Below are 22,087 nucleotides of genomic sequence, written 5' to 3' on the forward strand. Positions count from 1 at the left end.
TGGATTTTGTATTTGTTGTGTTCCTGCCCCATAAAAATAGCCACCCTCTAAGAAATACTGCAAGACAAAATTGTTCACTTTGTAACAGCACAGTCAGAAAGTTTGGAACAGGAAAGATGGGTTTGGATCTTGCCTGAAAGCATGTAAAGAGCTTTGTGCTTACAGGTGTTATATAATGGATGCATAAAGACACTGAGCAGCATGCATGAGAAAAAATATATAAACCAGAACCATTACAATCTGTACTTTTTTCAGATACAGTGCTGTTCTGTTTTCATTCCGATAATACCCCACAGCTAAGTGTCCAAAGGCTTTATAGCAGACTGGCTGGACCAGTCCTACCTGTGAGCTCTGAGCTCCGAGTGAGTCCAGCTCCAGCAAAGTCAAGGTTTCCTTTGACCTTGAGTTCAGCACTACACCTGTTACGTGCTTCTAATCCGCATACCTGTTGCTCATACGTGGTTTGCAATGTACATTGGTGTGTACTTCCAATACACGCTCTTTGTGGGAAACAGTTGGGAAAAAAACATAATCTGTATCTTCAAGGAAGTTTACACAGAGATGCCGAAGAAAACCATGGGGATTGTTTCCTCTCAAACGTTTCTTAATAAATAAATAATAAACAGGCTGGAGAACTGCCTGGCACCAGTCACCATATAAATATATGAAGGGATCTGGACTCTACCGTAAAAAGCTCATCATTAAAAACTAATTAAAATTAAAACACTGTAGTTTAATAAATAATCTTGAACCTTTTTTTTTTTACTATGTAATTTAAAAGTTATTTTCATACTTTCAAGGAGAACATCCTTGCTCATCTGTGCACTCTTACTTGGGCACCAGGCAGGTAACTTTAGAACGCATAAGCATTGTTTCTAAATGCTGGACAGGCAGAAAAATAAAGATGACTCTTTTCAAGAGGTTAAGGTGAATTTAAAAAATTTAGTGCAAGTTCCTGCTTTTGTTTCTGCCTTTGTCTTTTTTTAATACCAGAAGAAAATTAAGTAACTTGAAAAACTGATGTGAACACTAAACAGAAATGTACTTCAGACTCAGACAAGAAGTTAACAGTTTGCATCAGTAAGTAGTATTTTCAATCACACTGGTCAGAAGTGAGGTTCTTTATGGTATTCTCTTAGTCTACCCTGTGTTCTAGATTTGTATTGCTTTGCTGGAACTAAAATATTTCCAGCCACATTCCTAAAGGGACTTTGCCCTTGCATGTTTCCTTTTGGGCATTTTGTGTAGATGCCTGCCACTGTGGAGAGCACAAACAAACATTAGGCAACTAAATGCTGTAATTTTCACAAGTTGGTAGCAAAATCTGAAGTCCATTATTAAACATGTATTTTTTTAAATAACCATAAAAAGCTAAATACAGAGCCTTCTCTGCGTCACCGACGTAAGTCAGGGGGTGTTCCTGTATTACACTGCTAGTGAAGCTCTGCACTTCAGCATGAGGAAGTTGACATAAAACCTCCGTTCATTATAATGTTCATTATAAACAGTTTTTTTTTAGATAGTTGCAACACTGACTTTGTTTGGTCTCAATTACCTGTGCAGTTAATATACTTGATTGCCTCCAAAGGACACCTTATGTAGGTGTGGCTACTTCAATAAAATGTCCAGAGAGCCATCCACACATCATCTTCCCATAGACCTAAGGGACTTCTTTTTCTGCAATATACTTGAGTATCTATACTTACACTATAGTCCTTCTTAAAAACTATAAGGTGACTGTCTAGTAGTTCCATACTAAATGTATGTCAGGTAATTAAGTAATTTGCTGTCATCCTACACAAACTCCTCCTTGTAAGTGCTTTCTTCCTAGACTCACTAAGGAGAGGGTCCTTTTTATTGTCTGTCTGCAAGAGAAATTGTCACTTCCCTGCCACTCCCGGCATTTCCTGGCATAAACGTTGATCCTTTTTAATGCCACAATCGCTGTGAACATTAAAGCTTTACTGGGGTAGAGTCACATGTATTCAAGCACAGAACATCCTACATAGGTAGGGAGTTCTTAAAATACCAAAGCCATTGTAATACAGTAAGCAGTTTGTGTGATAATCATTGTAATTTCACAGGACACTTGATTTTAATTTTTTCTTTTAGTTTGGATAAAACACTCTCAAACTTACACTTATAGATGAATTTAGGCTTGATCTTCAGCATATGAATCTGCACAAAATTGAGAATCCCAATAAAAGGGTCTTCTGCCATTTCAGCCTTGTAATCAGCTGATTAGTGGTGTTCGCAGGACTGTTGAGGAACCTGCATATCTTCTGGTAAGGTAGTGCATACTTACTCCTATCAAATTACTACAAAACAAAACACCTTGCATATTTGCAGCTGTTTTCCAGATAAACTTCTGGCAAAGTAAAAAAATGTTCAAATATATGCAAGAAACCCTGCAGAGCTGTTGGGACTGCAGCTTTCTGTAAGATGTTTATGGGCTTTCCCAGCTGTAAAATACACCTCAAAGTTGTTTCTCAATGTGAAAAAAAAAATCGTTGGCACCTTCATTCCATGGAAAAGGGAAAACTGTTTCCCATGTGACTAAGCAGTGTGGTCTCAAATGAAATGGAAACATTTTAACTTTCTTTAATAGCCCTCTAAATCACAATGCAGCTGAGCAAACAGGCTTTGTAAATGGGATCTATTAGGATTTTATTTGGCTACTGGAGTGCTGCCTCTTGGGCAATATTTCAAATTCACAAGATAATATTTGCAAAAATGCAATAGATGGAAACAACAAGAGTGAAGGAGGAAAATGAAAACCAGTTTTATGTTTAGTTAGTTCAAGTGTCCTACATCAAAGACTACCAATGACTTCCAGGAGGCCACTACAGGTGACTCCAACCTAGAAAATGCTGAGGTAAATGTTTCTTGGAAACACTCCTAACTGAAAAGAGCAATTAATATTAATGTAATAGCACTTACTCTGCCATACATCATGGTAAACTAAAGTCAAACTGAGAAGAAAGTGCCAAATAATCCACACACATGCTTTTGCTATGATAGTCTCCAGGTAAGGCTTAGCGGCAAGTACAATATGTATTTTTAAAAGAGCTCCACCTGATTTTCCTGCTATGCATAGATTCAGGAGTAACTATCATACATGGCTTTCATATATAACACATGTATTTTTGTCATTTGCCAACGCTGTGTCATCAGAACTGAGTTCAGCAGAAGGCTCAGGAGAGGGCTCTGCAGGAAGTGCTGGTGTTTGAGAAGTGTCTTCTTCCTTGGTGCCCAGCTGCATGCTTTCTTGTGACTGACCGTCCATGCAGTCCTTTTTGGACAACGGGTGAACTGACACTTTTATTGCAATCTGTTGAGGTGGCTCATGCAGTGACGATGCATCAGAGTCAGCTGTGGGAGAGTCACTGCGCTTCAAAGCATTCGGGAGCATATACAGATCGTCTGTTTCAGTGGTTTCCTGGCCTTCTGCTGTCTGCCGTACAAAATTCTGTCCTTGCTCCTCCAGACCAACAACCTCCATAATTTCTTCCATTATAGTCCTGCAGTTCATGATGAGAGGTGGCAAAGGTACGCTCCGAGCAAGCTCTTCAATATAGCGAGCAAATTCCATGGTCTTGAACTGGGTTACTTTGGCAAGCTCAAGCGTTTTGGCTGAAGTGATAATTGGGATACGCTTCGCAATCTCAAAGGCTTTCTGGAGTTTCTCTGCCCCTTCTGTTCTGAAGAATTCATTGATTGCTTTCTCTGTTTTCTTCAGATGACTGCTCATCATACATAACCGAGTAATGTTCAATATCATAACAATGGTAAAAGCTACAAGGCAGACGATCATGTAATAGATTCCCATATCTCCGGAGGTAAAAACAACCCTCAGTGTGACGGTATTGTTAACACTGCCGTACGTATTAGATGCGACACACGTGTATTTACCTCTGTCTTCAAAAGACACGCTGGTAATGTTTAGTAGCCCATTGTCAAGAAACCACCACTTTCCTGCTGGAGAGGAGACAGAGTAACTTTGTTAGAAGTATTTTGTTCACATGATCAGCATAGTCTTAAAGATCAGCTTTGTCAAACTGGCTTCAGATTTTGGGAGAAGGAAATAATGTTCACAAGAAGACAAAGACTTTACCATCTCAAAGGCCTGTCTGTCCCTGAGATCCTAGCTATGTTTTTATCAAATCCCTGACATCAACTGTGAATAATCGACCATGCCCTAAAAGAGTCTCATAAAAAAATGTTAACATGCATGACATCTACCGCAATCTTACGGTCAGTTAAGTTACAAAGATAGGACTGCTTACCCCAGAGCGCCTCCCAAACATACGCCACACTTCCTCAAAGAACAGTAACAGTGCGATTGTGAGGCAGAAGAACCTACTAAGCCCTCCATGTTTTGTTCCCTGACAATGCATTTTCTTACAATTGGGTTATTTTTGATGTTTTGTTACAGTATCTCATATAATTGTGTTAATGTAAACTTCTAAAAACCTAAAGTTTCAGAGGTCATACACTACACTGCCTGACCTCCGAGGGGTTCAGAATCTAATTTTGACGTATGATTTAAAAAAAAGGGAAATAAAACAGGAAGAGTAAAAAGGATGGGAAAGAGAAGAGCAATTAAGAGAATTAAGAGAACATCTTGTCTGCCAGTATGAACTTCTATGCACCATGATGGAACTTTTACTTTTAAAAGTAATTTCTAACAGTGTAATGTAATTGGTATCTTTGGTTGCCCCATGAAATTGTATGTGTACATTTCATATCCTTTGAACCTGTCACAGCAGAACACTTTAGCTATTAAACTGAATTTGAAAAAAACATGTTAAAATAGAGTGCTCCTATCACTGCTAAAAGTGATTCAAGATTCAGCTAGCTACTGTGTTTGCCATTATACATTGGTAACAAATCAGACTTTTAGTCCTGCCCGTGAGCTTCATTTTTGCTCAAATATCACTACCATTTAAGAGCTGAGGATGTATATTTTTTTGCTTTACTTGGTGTGATACGACTTATTAAATCACAACTTTGCTACAAAAAACATGATTCAACTCCAGGAGGAAAGTCTGATGTCAATTCTTTCCTTCATGTAAACCCATCCCTGTAAGTGTTCACATGACGGAGAGAACAGCCAGAAAGTGTAGGAGTGCCTCCATGCCTTCTGAACACTTCATATAGGGAGATGTCATACAGAAGATTTCCTTTTACAACAACGACATAGGCTGATGTAACAAGATCATCTAATACCTACTGTTGCTCAGAGGCAGACTCAACAGTTTTCAATCTCTGTAATGCAATCCCAAGCCATTCCTGACAGGTATCTGCTGAAGGCAGAAAGGGAATTTCGATAACTTTCCCCAGGAAGCAATCTTTACTATCAGAAAGTTATTTTTTCCTTAAATCTAATCTAACCAGCTGCAATTTAAATCTATTATGAAAGCTGATCAAAGACCCAGAATCTGTGATGAGAGGACTAAAACAGTGCAAAACCCCCGTGCAATGCAGGTCAATCGCAAGGCAAAGATTGCAGTCCTGCCACAGGGTGGTGTATACCTTGCTTCTACGTTTATTTTATCCTTTTCATGGAAGTTCTTTTGTTGTTAAAAAGATTATGCTATTTTTTTACTTTCCTTCTTTCAAGGAAGAATCTGTGGTCAATTCTGAAACTCATTAGTCAAAAAAAGCCTTTAATTCAGAGTAGTTATGGGCTTTTACCATTTTGAAAGTTTTTCTAATTAAACATGGCTTATCCAAATTGTTTTTTCACATTATCTCCAGTAGAAGCCTATGTAGAAAGTACTCCCACCAGATCTCTGCCTCAGTTCCTGTACGGACAGTTCTTAATTACATCTTTTTATCCTCTTACTTAGAATTTTTAACTTAGCTGAAACACTATTTTTTGCCCTAGCTTAAGTCTTGAAAATAGCTGGATCACTTTGCCTAAAATTAAAAAAACATAGAATCAATAAAAATCTCAGTCTAAAGCAAACCTTTACCTAAAAAAATCACCCCAATCTGCTAAACTTAGGCAAATTCAGAGGAAAACTCTCTTACAGTGGAAATGTCAGCATCTATAACAGATGACACTTCTTTCTCCACCTCTAGAATAAGAAAAAATACAGAGTATTGGCTGCTCAGCATTTCTTTGAATTGCAGTGTTGGCAAAGTGGGTCTTTATTAATTGTAAAAGGACAAGACACCTTGCTGATGATCCTGGCTCCAGCTGTTATAAATGACATAATGGCATTGAACTGTGACTCAATGACTGGGTCTGTGCCAGTGGATCCTGGCAGATAGTACAAGCCTAATGAGAAAATGATTAGAAAAGGTATCACTACTGGGTTTTCATAACAATTCAATGCCACGCTTAACATAACTATATACATAGTAAACAAAAGTCTTGTGCTAGGAAACATTTCTTACAGGAAGACAGACAGTTTTTCAAAGGAGGAAGCACACTGCTGAAAGTCCAAGTTAAAGTGATGTTGTCTTAATACCACATCTGCAACTTTTACTGATTTGGTAAAAGTTTTTGCTCACCTACCAAAATATTTTTGTAGTTGCTACCTTTCTCAGTTGACTATATAAAGACCTAAAGTCAGATGCCTAACTAAAGGGGAAAGTTTATTTTAGTGAGCCCTCATAAAATTAGTCCACTCTAGTGGACTAATCACAGTTTGTTGCCATGACCACACAAATTATATCTGAAAGCGTGCTTACTAGCTCAAGTAGTTCCTTTCTCTACCTTTACTCAGAAAATTATAAAATACTGTAATGTAAAATGTAACTAGCTGTGCAGTAAGCTTTTACAGATACACTATGCTGTTGCACATCCAGCTGGGTCAATCATTACTCTCCTCATAGCAGAGTTCTCCCTCAGGTCAGCTATTAGCTAGGCAAGCTATCTTGCATTTAGCATAAATAACTAAGAGTTTATTTCATCATGCTGTGAACAAAGCAATCAGTATGGAAGGGTTACATGAGCAAAACACCTTCCACTCCCCCTGAAATGTTCCCTAGAAGTTTAATTAGGATTATCACTCAAATCTTCCATTTAGGGAAAACAAGCTCATGTGTAATTAAGGGCTCTGGCAAATGCAACCGAAGAGTCTTAACTAAAGCCAGGACGGCTCAAACTTGGCTTGTCCTTCTGACTGCTGCCCTATATAAGTTTTTCTGTTGGTCATTCAGGGCATCTCCCATTTCTCACACTCCCAGGGCACTATACATAAAGACAGCAGGAATATCAGGGAGCTAGCTGTGTTAAATTAATGCCGACAAACTATTCTCATGTCAAGAGAATCCTCTCTTGAATTGGAAAATAGCTTTTTAGTTTTTTTTTGGTGCCAGAGAAGAACAAAAGAGGACAGCATGGGAAACAGGATCAACCCCAAAGTCTTCCAATGAGAAGAAGCCTGTCTACACCTTCTGTTAAGTGCTTCAGCTTCTTGCTATGTGTTGCTATAAATAACACATGTAAAAAAAGTTATTGGTTTCTTCCAAGGTGCACACAACAAATGTATGACTTTCATATATTTTCACACAGGAAAATACCAGTGTCAGGCCATTACACTCCGGTTATTAGTCATCCTGCTGAAATCAGAAGTGTCTCTGGACAGGCTACACCAGTGAGAATATTAAGATCTTACCTTTATTCTCCTCCTCTTGGAGCAGGCGGCCGTTGGAATTGTACCATCTGTAATGTGGACTAGGACTACCTTGGACATTGCAGTCGATCAAGGCACTACTCCCCTCCTTGACTATAATGTGGTCGATGCGGGAGATCACCACAGGCACAGATCCCGGGTTCGTGTCAGTGCGGTTGAAAGTGCTGTTAGTCACATCTTCAGCAGTCGTCAAAGCTGCTAATAAGATGACAAGGCGTGTGGTAGGCAGAAAGTACAAAAAGTAGCGGCTGTTCAGTATGTTCATTTTCCTTCAGTAGTACACGCAACTGGCTGGGAACTGGGATCGGTTCTGTTGAACCCAGGCCCTTGAGATGAGGTCGTCACAGGAGAGTTCTACTTTGATCCATGCAATTTTACATTTAAAATATCCTATAAAATAAATAAATAAGTACAATGAGATGGCATATATAAACAATCCATTAGATGTGTTCTTTTCAAATAGTGACACATCCATTAATGCATTTCACAATCATCAGCTTAGTGCCTTGTCTAAATGCTAATGTTATCACAGTCCCTATTCTTCCTGGAAAAAGATGCATACATTTTCCTGACAACAGTGTTGTTCAGAGTGGCAGGCGTGGGAGAAGGCTTTTATCACCTAGACACTTAGCAGCAATTTAGCTACAGTAGCAGCTACAGTTTTATGCCAGAAGTCCTACAGATTTTTCTTTTTTTTTTTTTTTTAACATTTGCAAAATCAACAGGAAAAACAAAGGTGCACCACGATAAAGCTGTCACTATCAGTTCAGTGCTGCAACTCTGTCCCGTGCGTGGTCTTAGGTGAACTGTGGAACATGGTGTAAGAAAGAACTGCTACAGGAAAGGTTTTTGGAGCTGATGCTGGAATCCTTAATACACACAATTTTATCCAAATACAATAGCACATACAGCAAAACACCTCAGACCATTCACTTTTCTTAAGCTACTGCATTTTTTAAAGTTTTCTGAAATAAAACATAGCATGGAAGAATATTCTTAAAAGAGGATATTTAGTACTTGATCAAGTAATTTCAATGTCATTTTTAGAGCAGATTTAGAAAGAAAAATACTCGCTAGTGACATAATTACGGGTAAGGTTTCTTTGAGATACAAATGAAGTTGAGAGTTTTCCATTCCTTATGTGGCATTAAGTATTTTGCCTGTACACTTCTTACACACTCTCACTATGGTATTTTCCCTCAACGAGCCATCTACAACGACCCCTTTCTTAAAGAGTGATTTCAGTTTGTAGACAGAGAAGGGAGGGGTGTTTACAAACGTGCTCTCCATTGGCCTCGTTATGCTCCCAGTGAACACAACTGGCATTCAGTACTGACTGGGGGCACAACGTTGGCCTCAAAATGAGCACCTTCGAAAATTTCACTCAGAGTCTAAGGACCACCAGCGCTGTTAAAATCACATCAGAGTATCTAACGACATTGGTTTTGCTCATGTTTTTGCAAGGTAAATAATGGAAAGTTAGTGAAACTCATTAGTTAGAGGAATCTACTTGGAATCCAAATATAGTAAGTATCTAACAACCCTTCCCCAAATGAACATTTTATTTGCAAAACTGTTTACATTTTATTAAAGATCTGGTTGACACTATGGTAACTCACCTACCTTAGCATGGAAAATGACTGCTTGACAAGGTTAGGTCAGTTCCATAACGTAAATACTAAAAGCAAACAAACAAACAATTCTATTCTCTCTTTTCTTCTTTATTCAAAAAGGAAAGAAAACAACATTGCTGTCTTTCACTAGTAATATTTGACTTAGGTTGTTTTCTTTTCCATCCCCTGTTCTCTGTAAGGCAATTAACTTGATTTCATACAAATAGATACAACTGTTATTAAAAGAGCAAAAAAGTTCATTCCATTTTGTAGGATGCATCATTTCTAAAAATTACAAACTATGTTTTTTTAGCTAAGCTGCATGCATCGCCTGGATGCATGTCACAACTCCAAGCCTGCCCTCATTTTTTCTGTTTTTCTAATTATTGAATGTGGAAATATTTGTCTTGAACAGACAGAATAATTTTTAACTTTAAATTAATATACAAATCTCATTTGTCATATAAAGCTACATAAACAATGACTTCAGAAATCCATTTCCAATTATGCAAAGCGTGTAGAGCCTGTGCTTTTGAAGTTCTCTGTAGGTACAGCCTGTCTGAATCTGCACTTTGCAAAAAATCGTTCAATTCTGCCTATTCAGTTCAGTAACTATTTACATCTCATTTCTACTACTCCATTAACCTTGGAGACAGATATTCTTTATCATTACACATATTCACTCTATAAAATGTTTCTGTACAGTGTTATAGATCTGCATTGCGCCATACAGAAAAGCCAAAAGACACGTCACGCTTCCTGGCAGGGGAGCAGGAACAAAGACTGGCTGGGTTAAGACAATGGGAAGGGCAAAAGAACAACATAAATTGATTAAGCTTGTGTTGCTAATTACTGGCTGTGGCTTGTTATTATTCTATTTGAGCTAACCATATTTTTTTCATAGCAGAAAAATCAGTAGCAATCAAAAAAGGTGTTTAGCGTGGAGAGCAATCTGCATTCCAGAGGGAAATGAAACAGCATCACCTCAACGGGTGAACAGAAAACCTGTAAGGAAGGACTCGCAGTGTATTGGGAAGCTCAAGGCAGCTGGTGGCCTACTGAATCCCTACAGCACAGGCATGCTATGGGTGGCTGTTTGGAAAGTGTGTGACAGCAGTAGCAATGTAAGGTGTGCCTATTCCGTACATTTACCTGTGTTTAACGCAGAGCATACGAAAGCAAAAACCATACCTTTGTGTAGCGGTAACAAATGTGACTGGTTCTTAACATGGTCAAGGGGCCAATTACTTGTCTGAAGATAACAGTGACTCTCAGTTTGGCACAGAATTGAGTCATAAATAGCTGCAGTAAATTTTAAGAAGTAAAGCCAAATAATTTATGTCTACTGTGGGAGATTCATGCCTACTCATGTCACTCCTGGGAATGTACTTTCCCATGTATGTTTCTGAAATGAAGAACATTAAGAAAATGCTAAATACCTCTGCAGATGCATTTGTTTGAAATAAATTCAGCTTGATAGCTAGCATGAGGAATAACCAGGCAGGAGGTTTAAAGTAGAATGTTTGGAGATGGCGGCTACCGCTTTCACGTGCCATCCAGGGAAGTCCTCTTGATGGACACTTGTGTATGTTTGAGGAGTCAGGGAGAAGAGCAGTGTTTTAAGAAGCAACTTTAGACAAATGGTCCCAGGGCAACTGGGAAGTGATAGGGAATCTTTTCTTTGGTGTGCATCCTCTGCACTGTTAGTGGGAAACAAAAAAATCAAAGAAAAGGCAAAGGTTTTCTCAGCCTCACCTAGCACAAGAAAATTAAAGGGTGGCCATGGAGGGAACTACATGTCCAGGGCCCTCTACTAACATGTTAGGCAGGACCAAAAATGCTACAGTCAGGTTAGGAAAGTGGGAAGAAGCAGAGAGAGAACTGAAAAGGTAGAAAACGTGGTCACACCAGACTCTGGTGCAAAGGGAGATTTCATGAGAGTTTCTGTCTATTGCTCTGCCATAGGCACAGCAGCAGCCTGAGGATATCAGGGAAAACAAATCTGGGAGCCAGCTGCTTTGTTAAATGTAAATGACGTAATGGGTTATGATTTAATCACAAAACTAAATGGGGAGGAGGCTAAAGAGAATCCAGAATATCAGAGAAGTGGGCACAGCGCTGTCACCCTGGATCCTGGCTGTGCGAGGCAGTAATTAGCTGTGGCCCATGGTAAAACTGATGAAGGCAGCCAAAGATGTATCCTTTTCATCTGATGCAAACTCAGAGAAAGCTGGATTGACTAGACTATAACAAAGATTCCTGTAATAACCCCTGAAGACTGAGAGTAACACAGGACACTAATGAAGGAGGACATCTGCAGTACTGAGTATTGCTCTGTAGGAACAGACTGAGTCTCTGGGAGCATTTTTGCCACAAAAGGAGGTCACTATAAATAAAAAGTTAAATTTCTGGTCATGGAAATAATGTAAGTGCTCCTTTCTCCCATCCACAAAGCACATGCGCTAGCTATGCAAGACTTATAAAAAGCAGAAATTCATAATAGATAATGTGGTTCATACACTTTTCCCCTTCCTTTTTTAATTTTAAAATGGTGGTGCATGAAGAGGAAAAAGAACACCCCTAGCTATTCTGAGCTACCCTTTCCAGCCAAAGTTGTAGTCAGAGACAGTCTTTCCTCCCAAGATGGAATCAGAGGAATCCCCAAACTCTCCTCCAGCACCTATAACATATGCATAGATAGCTTACCCTGCTGTATTATATCTAAAGCAACATTTACCACAGAAAGGTGGTTGCCAGTAGTCCTTACATTAAATAGCTTTGTTTTTAACTTCCCCAACCCAAATGCTATAAACTGAAAATCTGAAAGTAACAGATTTACTGCTCGCAGGATTAACTTCCAAGGAAAACTGCATCAGACTTGAGCCATGTGAGGGAACTGTTACAGGCTTTTCTTCTAAGTGACATGATAGTCAGCTCTAGCGTGCTCTCCATGCATTTTTAGCCAGAGAAATTCCCTGGAATGTGCTCCAGAACAAGCACCGCTGCAGGGTCATGGTATTACTTCTAACTATGTGAAATGGGGACAAAACCTGAGGTTAAAACTTCTCTGTTAAAAATCAAGCATCAGCCTAAACAGGAGATGCTGACAGCTCGGACTGGCTGGGAACATTAATTTCTCAGAGGCATGTTCTGTCTGACCAACTATTTTTTCATGTCACAGATGAGTTTGCTTACCAGTATTACTGCCACCAAAGAAAATGACTTGTGGGTGAGGGGCCACATTTGTAAGTACTGCATTTGAGCAGAACATGATGACAGAGCACAAAAGAACAGAAAAGGAGGGCAGTGATGCATACCTTTCCTGGCTTGCTCACTTCTGTAAGACTGGCCTGTTCTTGTTCTTGGAATAATGTGTAATCCTATTAACTGTGAGGTTATTCAATTCAGAAGTGAAGCACAAGAAGCCAGCTTATTGTATAATGCATAAATTATGTTCCTATAGCTTTAACATCCCAATGTTATCTTTCTTTGCTTGTAAGTGATCAAGAAAATGCAATGAGTTTCATTCTAATTCTCATTTCTCTATCAATAAGTATCAAGGATGACACTACAAAACAAAATAAAAGCTAATTCTGTATTATTTAAAAACTACTTACTGCCCTTCCTAGTTTCCATGGGCAATGCCTTTACAGAGTGGGCAAAACTAAAAGTTAACAGGTTTTACTGGAACAGGAATGCAGATGAAGGAACTGATGCCACAAAGAAGGTGAGAAGCTAACTGCCAGTTCATAGGCTTAAGAGTGGGAACCAGCTACTGAGAAGGTGAAGCTATTAGGGTCCAGACAGGCAGATGAAGAGAAATGTCACTCATTTACAACCAGCAGAAACTTTCTGACTTACTTTTCTAGTAATTTGCTAGCAAGGCTTGGTTCCGAAAGAGTTGCTCTGTTCATTCTCTTTGGTTGAAGTTTCAGTCCTTCTTAACTTCCTGGTTTTCTGCTTCCCCAGCTATGTGGAATAGGCGTGTTGTGGTTTTGTTTAGTGAGGGGGGCCTAAGGTGGTAGCTTCTGTAGGAAACTGCTAGAAGTTGCTCCCCTTTGTTCAGTGGACTCGGACAGGCCTAGGGCGGATCTGCTGCTGGCCAAGGCCGAGCCGATTGGTAGCAGAATGTTCCATGATAACGCCTCTGCGATAACGTATTTAAGAAGGGGAAAACAGAAAAAAAAGAGAGAAGAGAAGATGTGAAGCAGCTGAGTGGGGGCAGAGGCGCAGAGGGGGAGTCGTAGGCCTCGTGGGCCTTGCAGGCCTCACCCTCTGGCCTCTTGCCAGGCGGCCGACTGGGCCCGACTCGGCCCAGTTGCAAGAAGTGGAGAGGAGATGGATGATGTGAAGAGATTCTGAGAGGCGACTGCCAGCCTGTTGTGAAGAACTTTTCTTGTGAGAGGAACGGCTGCAGACGCCAAAGTCAGTTCAGAAGGAGGGGGAAGGAATAATGCGGCTCCTGGCCAAGATTCCCCTGCAGCCTGTGGTAACGACCATGGTGGAGCAGGTTGTCCCCCTGCAGCCCATGGAAGCCCACGGAGGAGCAGAGATCCACTTGGAGCCCGTGAAGGACCCCACACCGGGGGAGGTGGATGCCTGAAGGCGGCTGTGGCCCATGGAGGGCCCGCTGGGGCAGCCGTTCTGGAGAGACTGAACTCCGTGGAAGAGATGACCCACGCCAGAGCAGTTTCAGGAAGGACTGTGGCCTGTGGGAGGGACCCCACAACAGAGCAGGGGAAGAATGTGAGGAGTTCTTCTCCTGACGATGATATGGCGGTGTAAAACAATGCGTGATGAACTGACCGCGACACCCATTCCCTCTTCCCCCCTGTACCACTTCGGGGAGGGGGAAGGTGGTAGAGATAATGTTAAGCTCGGGAAGAGGGAGGGGTGGGGGGAAGTTATCTTGTTCTCTGTCTCATTATCCTGCTGTTTGTAGTAATAAATGAATACTTTTCCCCAAGTCGAGTCTGTTTTGCCCATAACAGTAACTTCAAGGATTTTCTCCCTGTCCTTATCTCAAACCTTGCGCCATTTTTCCTTATATTATCTCTCCCTATTCTCTCAGAGGGTGGGGGGAGTGAGAGAGAGACTCCGTAGTCTGGTCCTGATCGGGGCTGAACTACGACAAGGTGCCATGCTGGGGTAATGTTTGTAAGGTGAAGAGCTTCCTTGTGCACATCTAGACCGGAGCTCTTCAGCTGAGCAGCAGCTCCCAGCTATGTGTGTGCTTCAGGCTTTTCAGCTGCTTTCAGCTGCCTAGGAACCTTTTAGAAACTTCTCATCAGGGCAGTGTGATCCTGCTCTGGCCAGGTGTGCTCAGCCACTGGTGTCACACTTGCTGCCTCCAGCCACCTGATGGGAGGGTATAGAGAAGACAGACCCAGGCTCCTCTCAGAGGTGTGCAGTGAAAGGACAAGAGACAAGAGACACAAGCTGCAACAATGGAAATTATGATAATTTATGACGAAATTTTTAAACAGAAGGTCAGTTAAGCCCTGCAACACGTTGCCCAGAGGGGCTGTGGAATCTCCATCCTTTGAGACACTCAAAACTTGACCAGACACACCCTGAGCAAACTGGTCTACACTGGTGCTGCTTGGAGCAGGGTGTTGGACCAGATGGCTTCCAGAGGTCTCTTCCAATCCAAAGAAACTCTAATAATCAAGAAACACAAATACAGGAATGGCCTTGGAGCATCCACTGGAAAAAAAAAAACCGCTAAACTGAAAAATTTCTACATGGGATGCTGGGACATTGCCTTCATGATCCCCTTTCATAATCCTTTTATTTTTGAGCAGCAGTATTTTAGAGTGACGAGACAGGCTGAGAGTGTTGACTACAGCCTGAAAAAAAAAGGTCTCTCACCTTCTTCATTGTACTTACCTGACAAATGAGTGCCTTTACCATAAAGAAAGGACTTATTTGCAGCCTAGGTAACTAATGAAATATCACTTATTCGGGATGTCTGCAATACTGAATGTTGTTTTCTTTTCCACATGTAGATAGACTCTAAAGTTCATGGGTTATTATCTGCTGATAGATCTGGCTTCTTGATGCTAGCGAATTGTCAGTTGTGGTGAATCTCATCTTGAAACAGAATAAAGCAGAAATAAGTAAGACTCAAAGACAGACTAAGATAACCTTTTCAGACTGCTGACTTCAGAGGGTAGATGAGTAAGAAGAGATGTTATTAAAAATACACACAATATTGAATGGTGTAAAGATGACAGCTGAGGCACATGTATTTACTGCTTCTCATAATACTAAAAGGAGACAAACGTCACTGAAACTGAGGTGGAAGATGGGCCAGTGGGTGGAAAGAGAAGGAAGTTGTTTTATTAATATACAACTAGACTGCAGTTTCTTGACACAGGATAAAATAAGGGCTGGGAATTTAGGAAGATTCAAGACAGACCGCATATAGTTTACCTATGCTGGCTCACAGACTATGATGGGTTATGAATAATGTGAGGACTTAACGGTTTTCTGTGCATTGTCCTCTGAGCGTACGGCCCTGGGCAGTGAACAGGAATGGCTGTCAGTATGGCAATTCGGAGCCCTTTCCAGGACTCCTGTCTAAAAGAAATGAGAATAAAGAAGCCTACAAATTAATTCTCCATTTTGTAGGCACTGATAAGCTATTACAGGCAAACATTTGTCCATTTGTTTTGTAAGGTAACAAATGATAAATAAAAGAAAAAAGAAAGAAAATGGAAAAATCAAGGGCTGAAGCCTATTCTACTGTTAATGGCAGAAATGGAGTAAAATTTGTAATGAGTGTCTTCTAGAGTTATTTTGTTCTGGACACATCCAACACTGTAGGGGGTAACAGAGTAAAGTTAATGACTGTAAAGATTCAGTTATCTTTGTTTCAGGGTTCCACAGTATATGAATAAACTGCAGCAAGAAAGCACCAAGCAATAAGGAGAGTCCATATTTTATACGTGTGATCGAAAATGAATGCTATATCCCGACTTTCAGTGTGGGAAAGAAGCACATGCCATTCCATTCAGCAATGGTACAATGAAGGAGTTCTTCATGTTGCCTTTATGAGTGTGTAAATATTTTAGAATATTTTTTACTGTCAATTTCTCCTCAGTTTTGTTCTTCTTTATCCTATTTCATGTCTGGATATTGCAAAACTAGCAAGCATGTGGCATCCTGGAGACTTCAAGACTCACTTCACTTTAAACATTTGCATGGTCCCATTGATTTAACCATGTTTTTGAATGGTCTGGTGTGTGCTCCCCTCATGCCAACGAACACTCAGAGACCTTAATCCATTAACCTAAAAATGAAGAGATGAAGGCTGTTGGTAGGTATTTATTGAAGAGATTATTTAAAAGTAGCTCAAGAATGCCAAACCTCTGTAAAGTTCCCTTTTAATGTCGCAGCTCCTCTAATCCCCGCATCTCTGCTGTATCAGATCAACTTTTTGCAACATACACTGAAATAACAAAAACACTCAGGCAACTTGGATGCTTAGTTTTTCATTAAGTAAGCTGTAGTTTCCATGTGCATTTTGACATGGACTGAGCGATCTAAGTGTTCTTTCTTGGAGGTATTTTAATGACTGCAGTAAAAACAAAGCAAAGTTTTATATCTAGTGGAGAAGCTTGCTGTTTTTAATCAAGACAGGTGCTGTGGTGGAAATGTCCAACTGAGTTGTGGGCTACCCAGACCATAAAGCAGATTCAACACTATCGGCAGTGGAGCCTTTTTAAGGCCCAGCTTATGTTTGATTAGGTATTGCACTCTTTACAGGATTTTTAATCTTACAAACACATACTTTGTTTGTGTAGATTACCTAGATTTATTCAGCATTTGTATTTATTTGGAAGCTGGACAATTACTACTCAGTGTAGTTTTGTATACAAAGCTATTATTCCAGAAACATCTGTATGGCTTTAAGAGACACTTGCTTAACTCCTTGCGAGCTTTCAGCATAGCTGCTGTTTTGCTGTTGCAGTAAACACAGACAGATCAATGCTTAGAAGTCTCCTTTGTTGAGAAAGGAGGAACAAAGAAGATGCACAGAGAATATCTCCCACACTTCCACATACATCTGCGCACTGCTTGGCCTCAACAGGTTCTATGTATCTTTCATTTTCTTTACTCATCTCTTATCTTTTATTTATACCAGCACTCTGTAAGCATTATTCTGCCAACAGTTTAATTAACCGAACTCAGCAAATAGAAGAGATCACATATGCTCTTGGCATGGCTTACGTGACCCTGCTAAGCACACAGCAGCGCAGAGTGCAGCCCAATTCACTTCCACTTCCTCTTTTGAGCTGTGTTTGCCAAGGCCAACCATCCTTTAAGCACATCTAACTGTTTTCTTTTTTCAAATGAAGAAGAAAAATTCCAGATGTAGGACATTCAAACAAGACATAAAATTAAAAATTAAGTTTTGTTTAAACAAAGATATGAAGGGCTTTGCAGGGCTAAAGACTCCCTCTATTTAAATATCTAAATTTTCTATGTGCTTTGAATAAGTGAATGTTTTCAATGCACTGATATAGTTTTCATTATCCTACTGTAACAAAAGGCTCCATTTTAGTTGGAATATAAAAAAAAAAGAAAAAAAATAGGAGGAACCAGATTTGAGTATGACTAATTCTTTTCTATCCCTATAGAACTGCAAGATGGATGAAATTTTTAATGACTGGCTTTCGCATTTATTGGTTTGTGGATACAGGGCAAAGAGGTTACACGTGGATGCTGTGATTATTAGGATGGGATTAACCTTGTCAGAGGTGGAATTTAAAGGAATCCAACCATTCATGACTGATTGCAGTAGAAAAGGATCCTCTCAGGTCAAAAGTGCCTGTGCCTGCTTTCTCCACAAGTAACAAGGAGGACAGCAGACAGGATTCAAAGGAGTTTGCCCTGCACCACACCGTAACTTAAGTCTGGCTTGTACACAAATGTGATCAATTCAGCCCTTTCCAAGCATGTCTACATAAGGCCATGTATAGGCAACAATTTATATTGGAAGCCCTCAAAAGTTTACTGAAGAACCTCTATAATTTCAGACTTTTGTGCCAGTTATTTCTACTTTGTATTGAAAAATGTAACATTAAAGTAACATAACTTTCTCAGCATCCAGTATTGCTATCAGCACGTGCCCAGGGACTGCACACACAGCAGTGCAGTTGCAGTGCCACAGATGTGCCCTGGCCCTGCATGACTTAAAAATATCAGCAGAAATCTTTTCTTCATATACAACTCTCAAAGCAGCAGAACCACGTCAATTAAATGTTAAGTTTGGGCTAGGTAGGTTATTCTTAATGTATTTCCTCCACATGTGGTGGCCCTGTTCCAAAATAAAACATTTAGACACATCTGTACAGAGTTCCTTATTTCTGATAAACAGGTGCTACTCATGGTAATTACTTTTACTCTGAAATAAGAGAGTCCACTACCAAAATTTCTTAGATAGCTAAATCAAAATCATGAAATCTCTTTGAATCCCTCCATCCTGACACAAATAGGTACAAGTTTTGCATGTCCTTCACAGCCTTCCTGGCAGATAGAAGACATGATGCTCTAAAATGCTGCTTCGAATTACTTTAATCATACTAAGTGGTGAAAAGTAATAGCATCTCCATTGTATTGGAAGTGATGTTTCTAAGATGGGTCTGTACGAGGATAGAAAATGCCACTATTTTAGTTAACAGAACTAAATAACAAAATTAAGACTACAAAGAGAGGTTTGCAAAGGCACACCAGTCTGCATGGAAGGACAGCAGCTCAGAATCACAGGAATGAAAAAATTCCAGGAAGTATTCAGGAGCTTGGTCTTACACCACAGCCTTCTGGTGACATATTGATATGGTCTAGTAAAGGTGCAACTTCCAGTAAAGGTGCAACTCTCTGACAGAGAAAGAAGACCCTGCTAGCAAAGCTCAGGACAGGTTACTTTTGCTCCTGGCAAGCTCACTCTCCCTGTTACAAGTTGCATCTGTATCTTAGTGGTGCCTTAACACTGGCACTAAGTTTAAATCATAAAAGAACCGCCAGTCTCCAGATTCCAAACTTTCTAGGCAAGAACTGAAACACAGACTGGTTTTGTTCCATTTAAATCATCCTCCAGCACCCATATCATTGTGTCAAAAATGTAACCCTCTCTCAAACTGTATGAGGGTGGCTTTGCATATATCTGTTGGTTGGTTTTGTCTGTTTGGTTTTTTCATGGTTAAAGCGACGAATACACTTTAACCAGGTTCCTGTGCCAACTCCATCTTTCTCCTCCATATCAGAGCAGGACCTGTCTCATTGCAAGGGGGACAGGGCAGGGAGGCAACTGGAATTGCACAATATAGATCACTTCAGAATTCACTGCCTCCCTCTCAGCATGTGTTAGATGTTTTAAGAACGACTGATTTTATTTCTAAGCTTTCAGGATGGGAAACGTGCCTTGGACAAATACCATATATCACTGTGTTAAAGCAGGAAGAGAGCCTTTTTTTTTGTGGGGGGGTGGATGTTCTGCTGTTTGTCTAGGCCTCTGAAAACTTCAAATTCTTCAGAAAAAGAAAGTGTACAATGCACACTCCAGCTGTGTAAGTTGCAGTCAACATCATTGATGTTATACTGCAGTCTAAATGAGAAGGCTTTTTAATAAAAAAAGAATTCCTATGACACCAACCACAAGTATATCACTGGTGCTGCTGCTAACTGTACACGCTAAGCCAGACAAAAGATTCCTGCCATGCACACATCATCTCCGTTGAAAAGAGATCTGCCATAATTTGTCCTACTGCAGTGGAGAGAAAAACTCTTCCACAGTATAATGGCTCTAAACAACTAAAATGCTACATTTTTTCCCTTTTAATTCCTTTGTGGTTTTTCCCTGTGAACTAACTTTACAGTCTTTCAGGCAAATATGTACCAAATGAGGTCACATTCAGTATTTATCATCGCTTACAGAGTTGGTACTTTTCTCCCCGGAGCACGGTTATCGGGGAAGCTCCATTTGACATGCCTCAATCCAACAGCTGAGAGAAGACTGTTAGGAAGTGTAGGCTCTTACAAGACTCTCCAGATAAATGCAGTAGAAAAGCGCCTGCTCAGTAGTGCTCTCTGTCCTCTTAAGCTCGCTCGTCCTACACTGTTTGAGTTTGCCCCGTTAATAAACGGTATTTGATAGTTACTGCAAGACCGCGCTGAAGTTTCAGATGGCTGTTCCCCCAGGGCGCTTCTGAAACTGAGTTTTATCTCGTGAGGCTACCCTGTAAAGTAAAAGGGTAATTAAAGCAAAATATCAGGAGGCAGCCTGTACTTGAAATTTAAAGCAGCACAACTTCAGCTCTCTGAAGGTCTCAGTCAAAGCGCCGGTCGGGCTCATCAGCTTTTTTTTTTTTTTGCCTAAAGCAGCACATTCTCCCGCAAGCCCCAGTGCTGAACTGAATCCATCTCTTCAACTTTCACGCGGAAGGCAGCGCTGCCCCGCTCCCGCGGCGCGGCTGGGTACCGCTCTCCGCGGTGGGTTCCCCGGGAACGGCCGGGCGGCAGCCGCCGCGGGAGGAGAGGGACGATGCCGGGCCCGCCCGCTCGCCCTGCTCCCCCCGGCACGGCCGCCCTCCCCGTGCCACGGTCCTCCAGGCTCCCCCGGGGCTCACCGCGGCGGCTCCGCCCCGGGGACCGGCGAGCTCCGCAGCCCCCGCGGCAGGTGCCGGCGGCGCGGCGGGGCCAGCCGAGGCGGCGGCAGGCATCGCCTCGCCGGGACCGCGGCCCGTGGCGGGGGAACCGCGGCCCGCACCCCGCGCCGCGCCCTCTCACCTGCCCGCCGCCAGCTCCCGCTCGCACCCTGCTGCTGCTGCTGCTGCCGCTGCCGCTGCCGCCACCGCCCCGCGGCAGCGCCCGCCGCCGCCGTGCCCCTCAGCACTCCCCGCGCAGCACCATGCCGGGGCCGGGGCGGGCGGAGCGCGGCGCTGCCGCAGTGCCGTGCCGTGCCGTGCCGTGCCGTGCCGTGCCGCGCCGCGCTACAGCTCTACCCGCCGCTCCGCCACCGCCGGCTTCGGCAGGGGAAAGTAGGTCAGGGAGGCACTGAGCATGCTCGGGGCCGGGCCGGGCCGGGCCGGGCCGGGGGGCGGCCCCGGGGCCCGCGGGGGGTGGCAGGGCCCGGAGGTGTTGGGGCGGGGGCCAGGCCGTGCGGCGGCTGGAGGCGAGGAGGAGGAGTGCGCAACGAGCGGGCGGCTGCGAGGCCGCTGGGGAAGGGGGAGGGGGTGACGGGGAATTGTCACCCTGCCGCCCCCGCGAGTCCCTTCCGCCCGTGCGGAGCTTGCGGTCCGCGGGAGCGCTCCCCCGGCCGGCGGGATGCGGACGGCTGCCAGCGCATCCCTTCTCGGAGGTGTCTGTGGGAGCGAGGGCTGCGGGAAAGGCAGGAAAAAAAACCCCCAACCTGTTCGGATAATCTTGGAAATCGAAATGCTGTGCCGCAGGGGAATGGCACGCGTGGCTTCCCCCGCAGGGCTGTGCTCGCAGCGGGGTTACAGCACCCAACTCCAGCTTGAGCCCAGCCTGAGGAGGTCCCAGCCCGCGGGAAGCCGACGCTGACCCCGGAGGTGTCCAGGCGCTCTGTCACAGGGTAAAGCTGGCTTTCAGCTTGAGCACAGCTGCTGGGATGGGGTTGGTGCCACCTGTGCGGGCTGTGCAGCCGGGAAATATGGATTGGGATGTGTGCGGGCAGCCGCAGGCAGGAGTCTGGCAGGGACGTGGTGCGTGCCGGTGCTGTCCTGCGCCACTCTGCCGTCCTTCCTCCCTGACCTTGTGGCATCAGAAAAGGAGGATGAAGGGCCACCTTCTGCTGAG

At 42.5% G+C, this 22,087-nt stretch overlaps 1 protein-coding gene across 3 annotated transcripts; it reads right to left on the reverse strand.

Moving 5' to 3' along the window:
* Nucleotides 1-1,694: 1,694 nt before the first annotated feature.
* On the reverse strand, nt 1,695-21,739 carry MFAP3L (microfibril associated protein 3 like). 3 transcript variants are annotated; one of them, XM_086747120.1, is made up of 3 exons: nt 21,678-21,739; nt 7,632-8,039; nt 1,695-3,975 (listed from the first exon to the last, which is right to left on the reverse strand). In XM_086747120.1, the coding sequence occupies exons 2-3, from the start codon at nt 7,912-7,914 to the stop codon at nt 3,113-3,115; spliced, it is 1,146 nt and encodes a 381-aa protein (XP_086603246.1). In that variant the 5' UTR covers nt 7,915-8,039; nt 21,678-21,739; the 3' UTR covers nt 1,695-3,112. The 3 variants fall into 3 exon arrangements, with proteins under 3 accessions (XP_086603246.1, XP_086603244.1, XP_086603245.1); XM_086747118.1 differs by having other exon boundaries at nt 1,695-3,978; XM_086747119.1 differs by lacking the exon at nt 21,678-21,739 and adding an exon at nt 21,056-21,169 and having other exon boundaries at nt 1,695-3,978.
* Nucleotides 21,740-22,087: the final 348 nt, after the last annotated feature.

Source organism: Chlamydotis macqueenii, chromosome 4 (genome assembly GCF_036417535.1).
Source record: "Chlamydotis macqueenii isolate bChlMac1 chromosome 4, bChlMac1.mat, whole genome shotgun sequence".
Classification (NCBI taxonomy): Eukaryota; Metazoa; Chordata; class Aves; order Otidiformes; family Otididae; genus Chlamydotis; species Chlamydotis macqueenii.

Bases quoted from the DNA above. Each gene is read 5' to 3' on its own strand.
- MFAP3L (XM_086747118.1), bottom strand. From the start codon at position 7,914: ATGAACATACTGAACAGCCGCTACTTTTTGTACTTTCTGCCTACCACA. The intron at 3,979-7,631 runs GTAAGATCTTAA...TCTCCTCTCCAG, and splicing joins CCAAGAGGAGGAGAATAAAG to CAGGAAAGTGGTGGTTTCTT.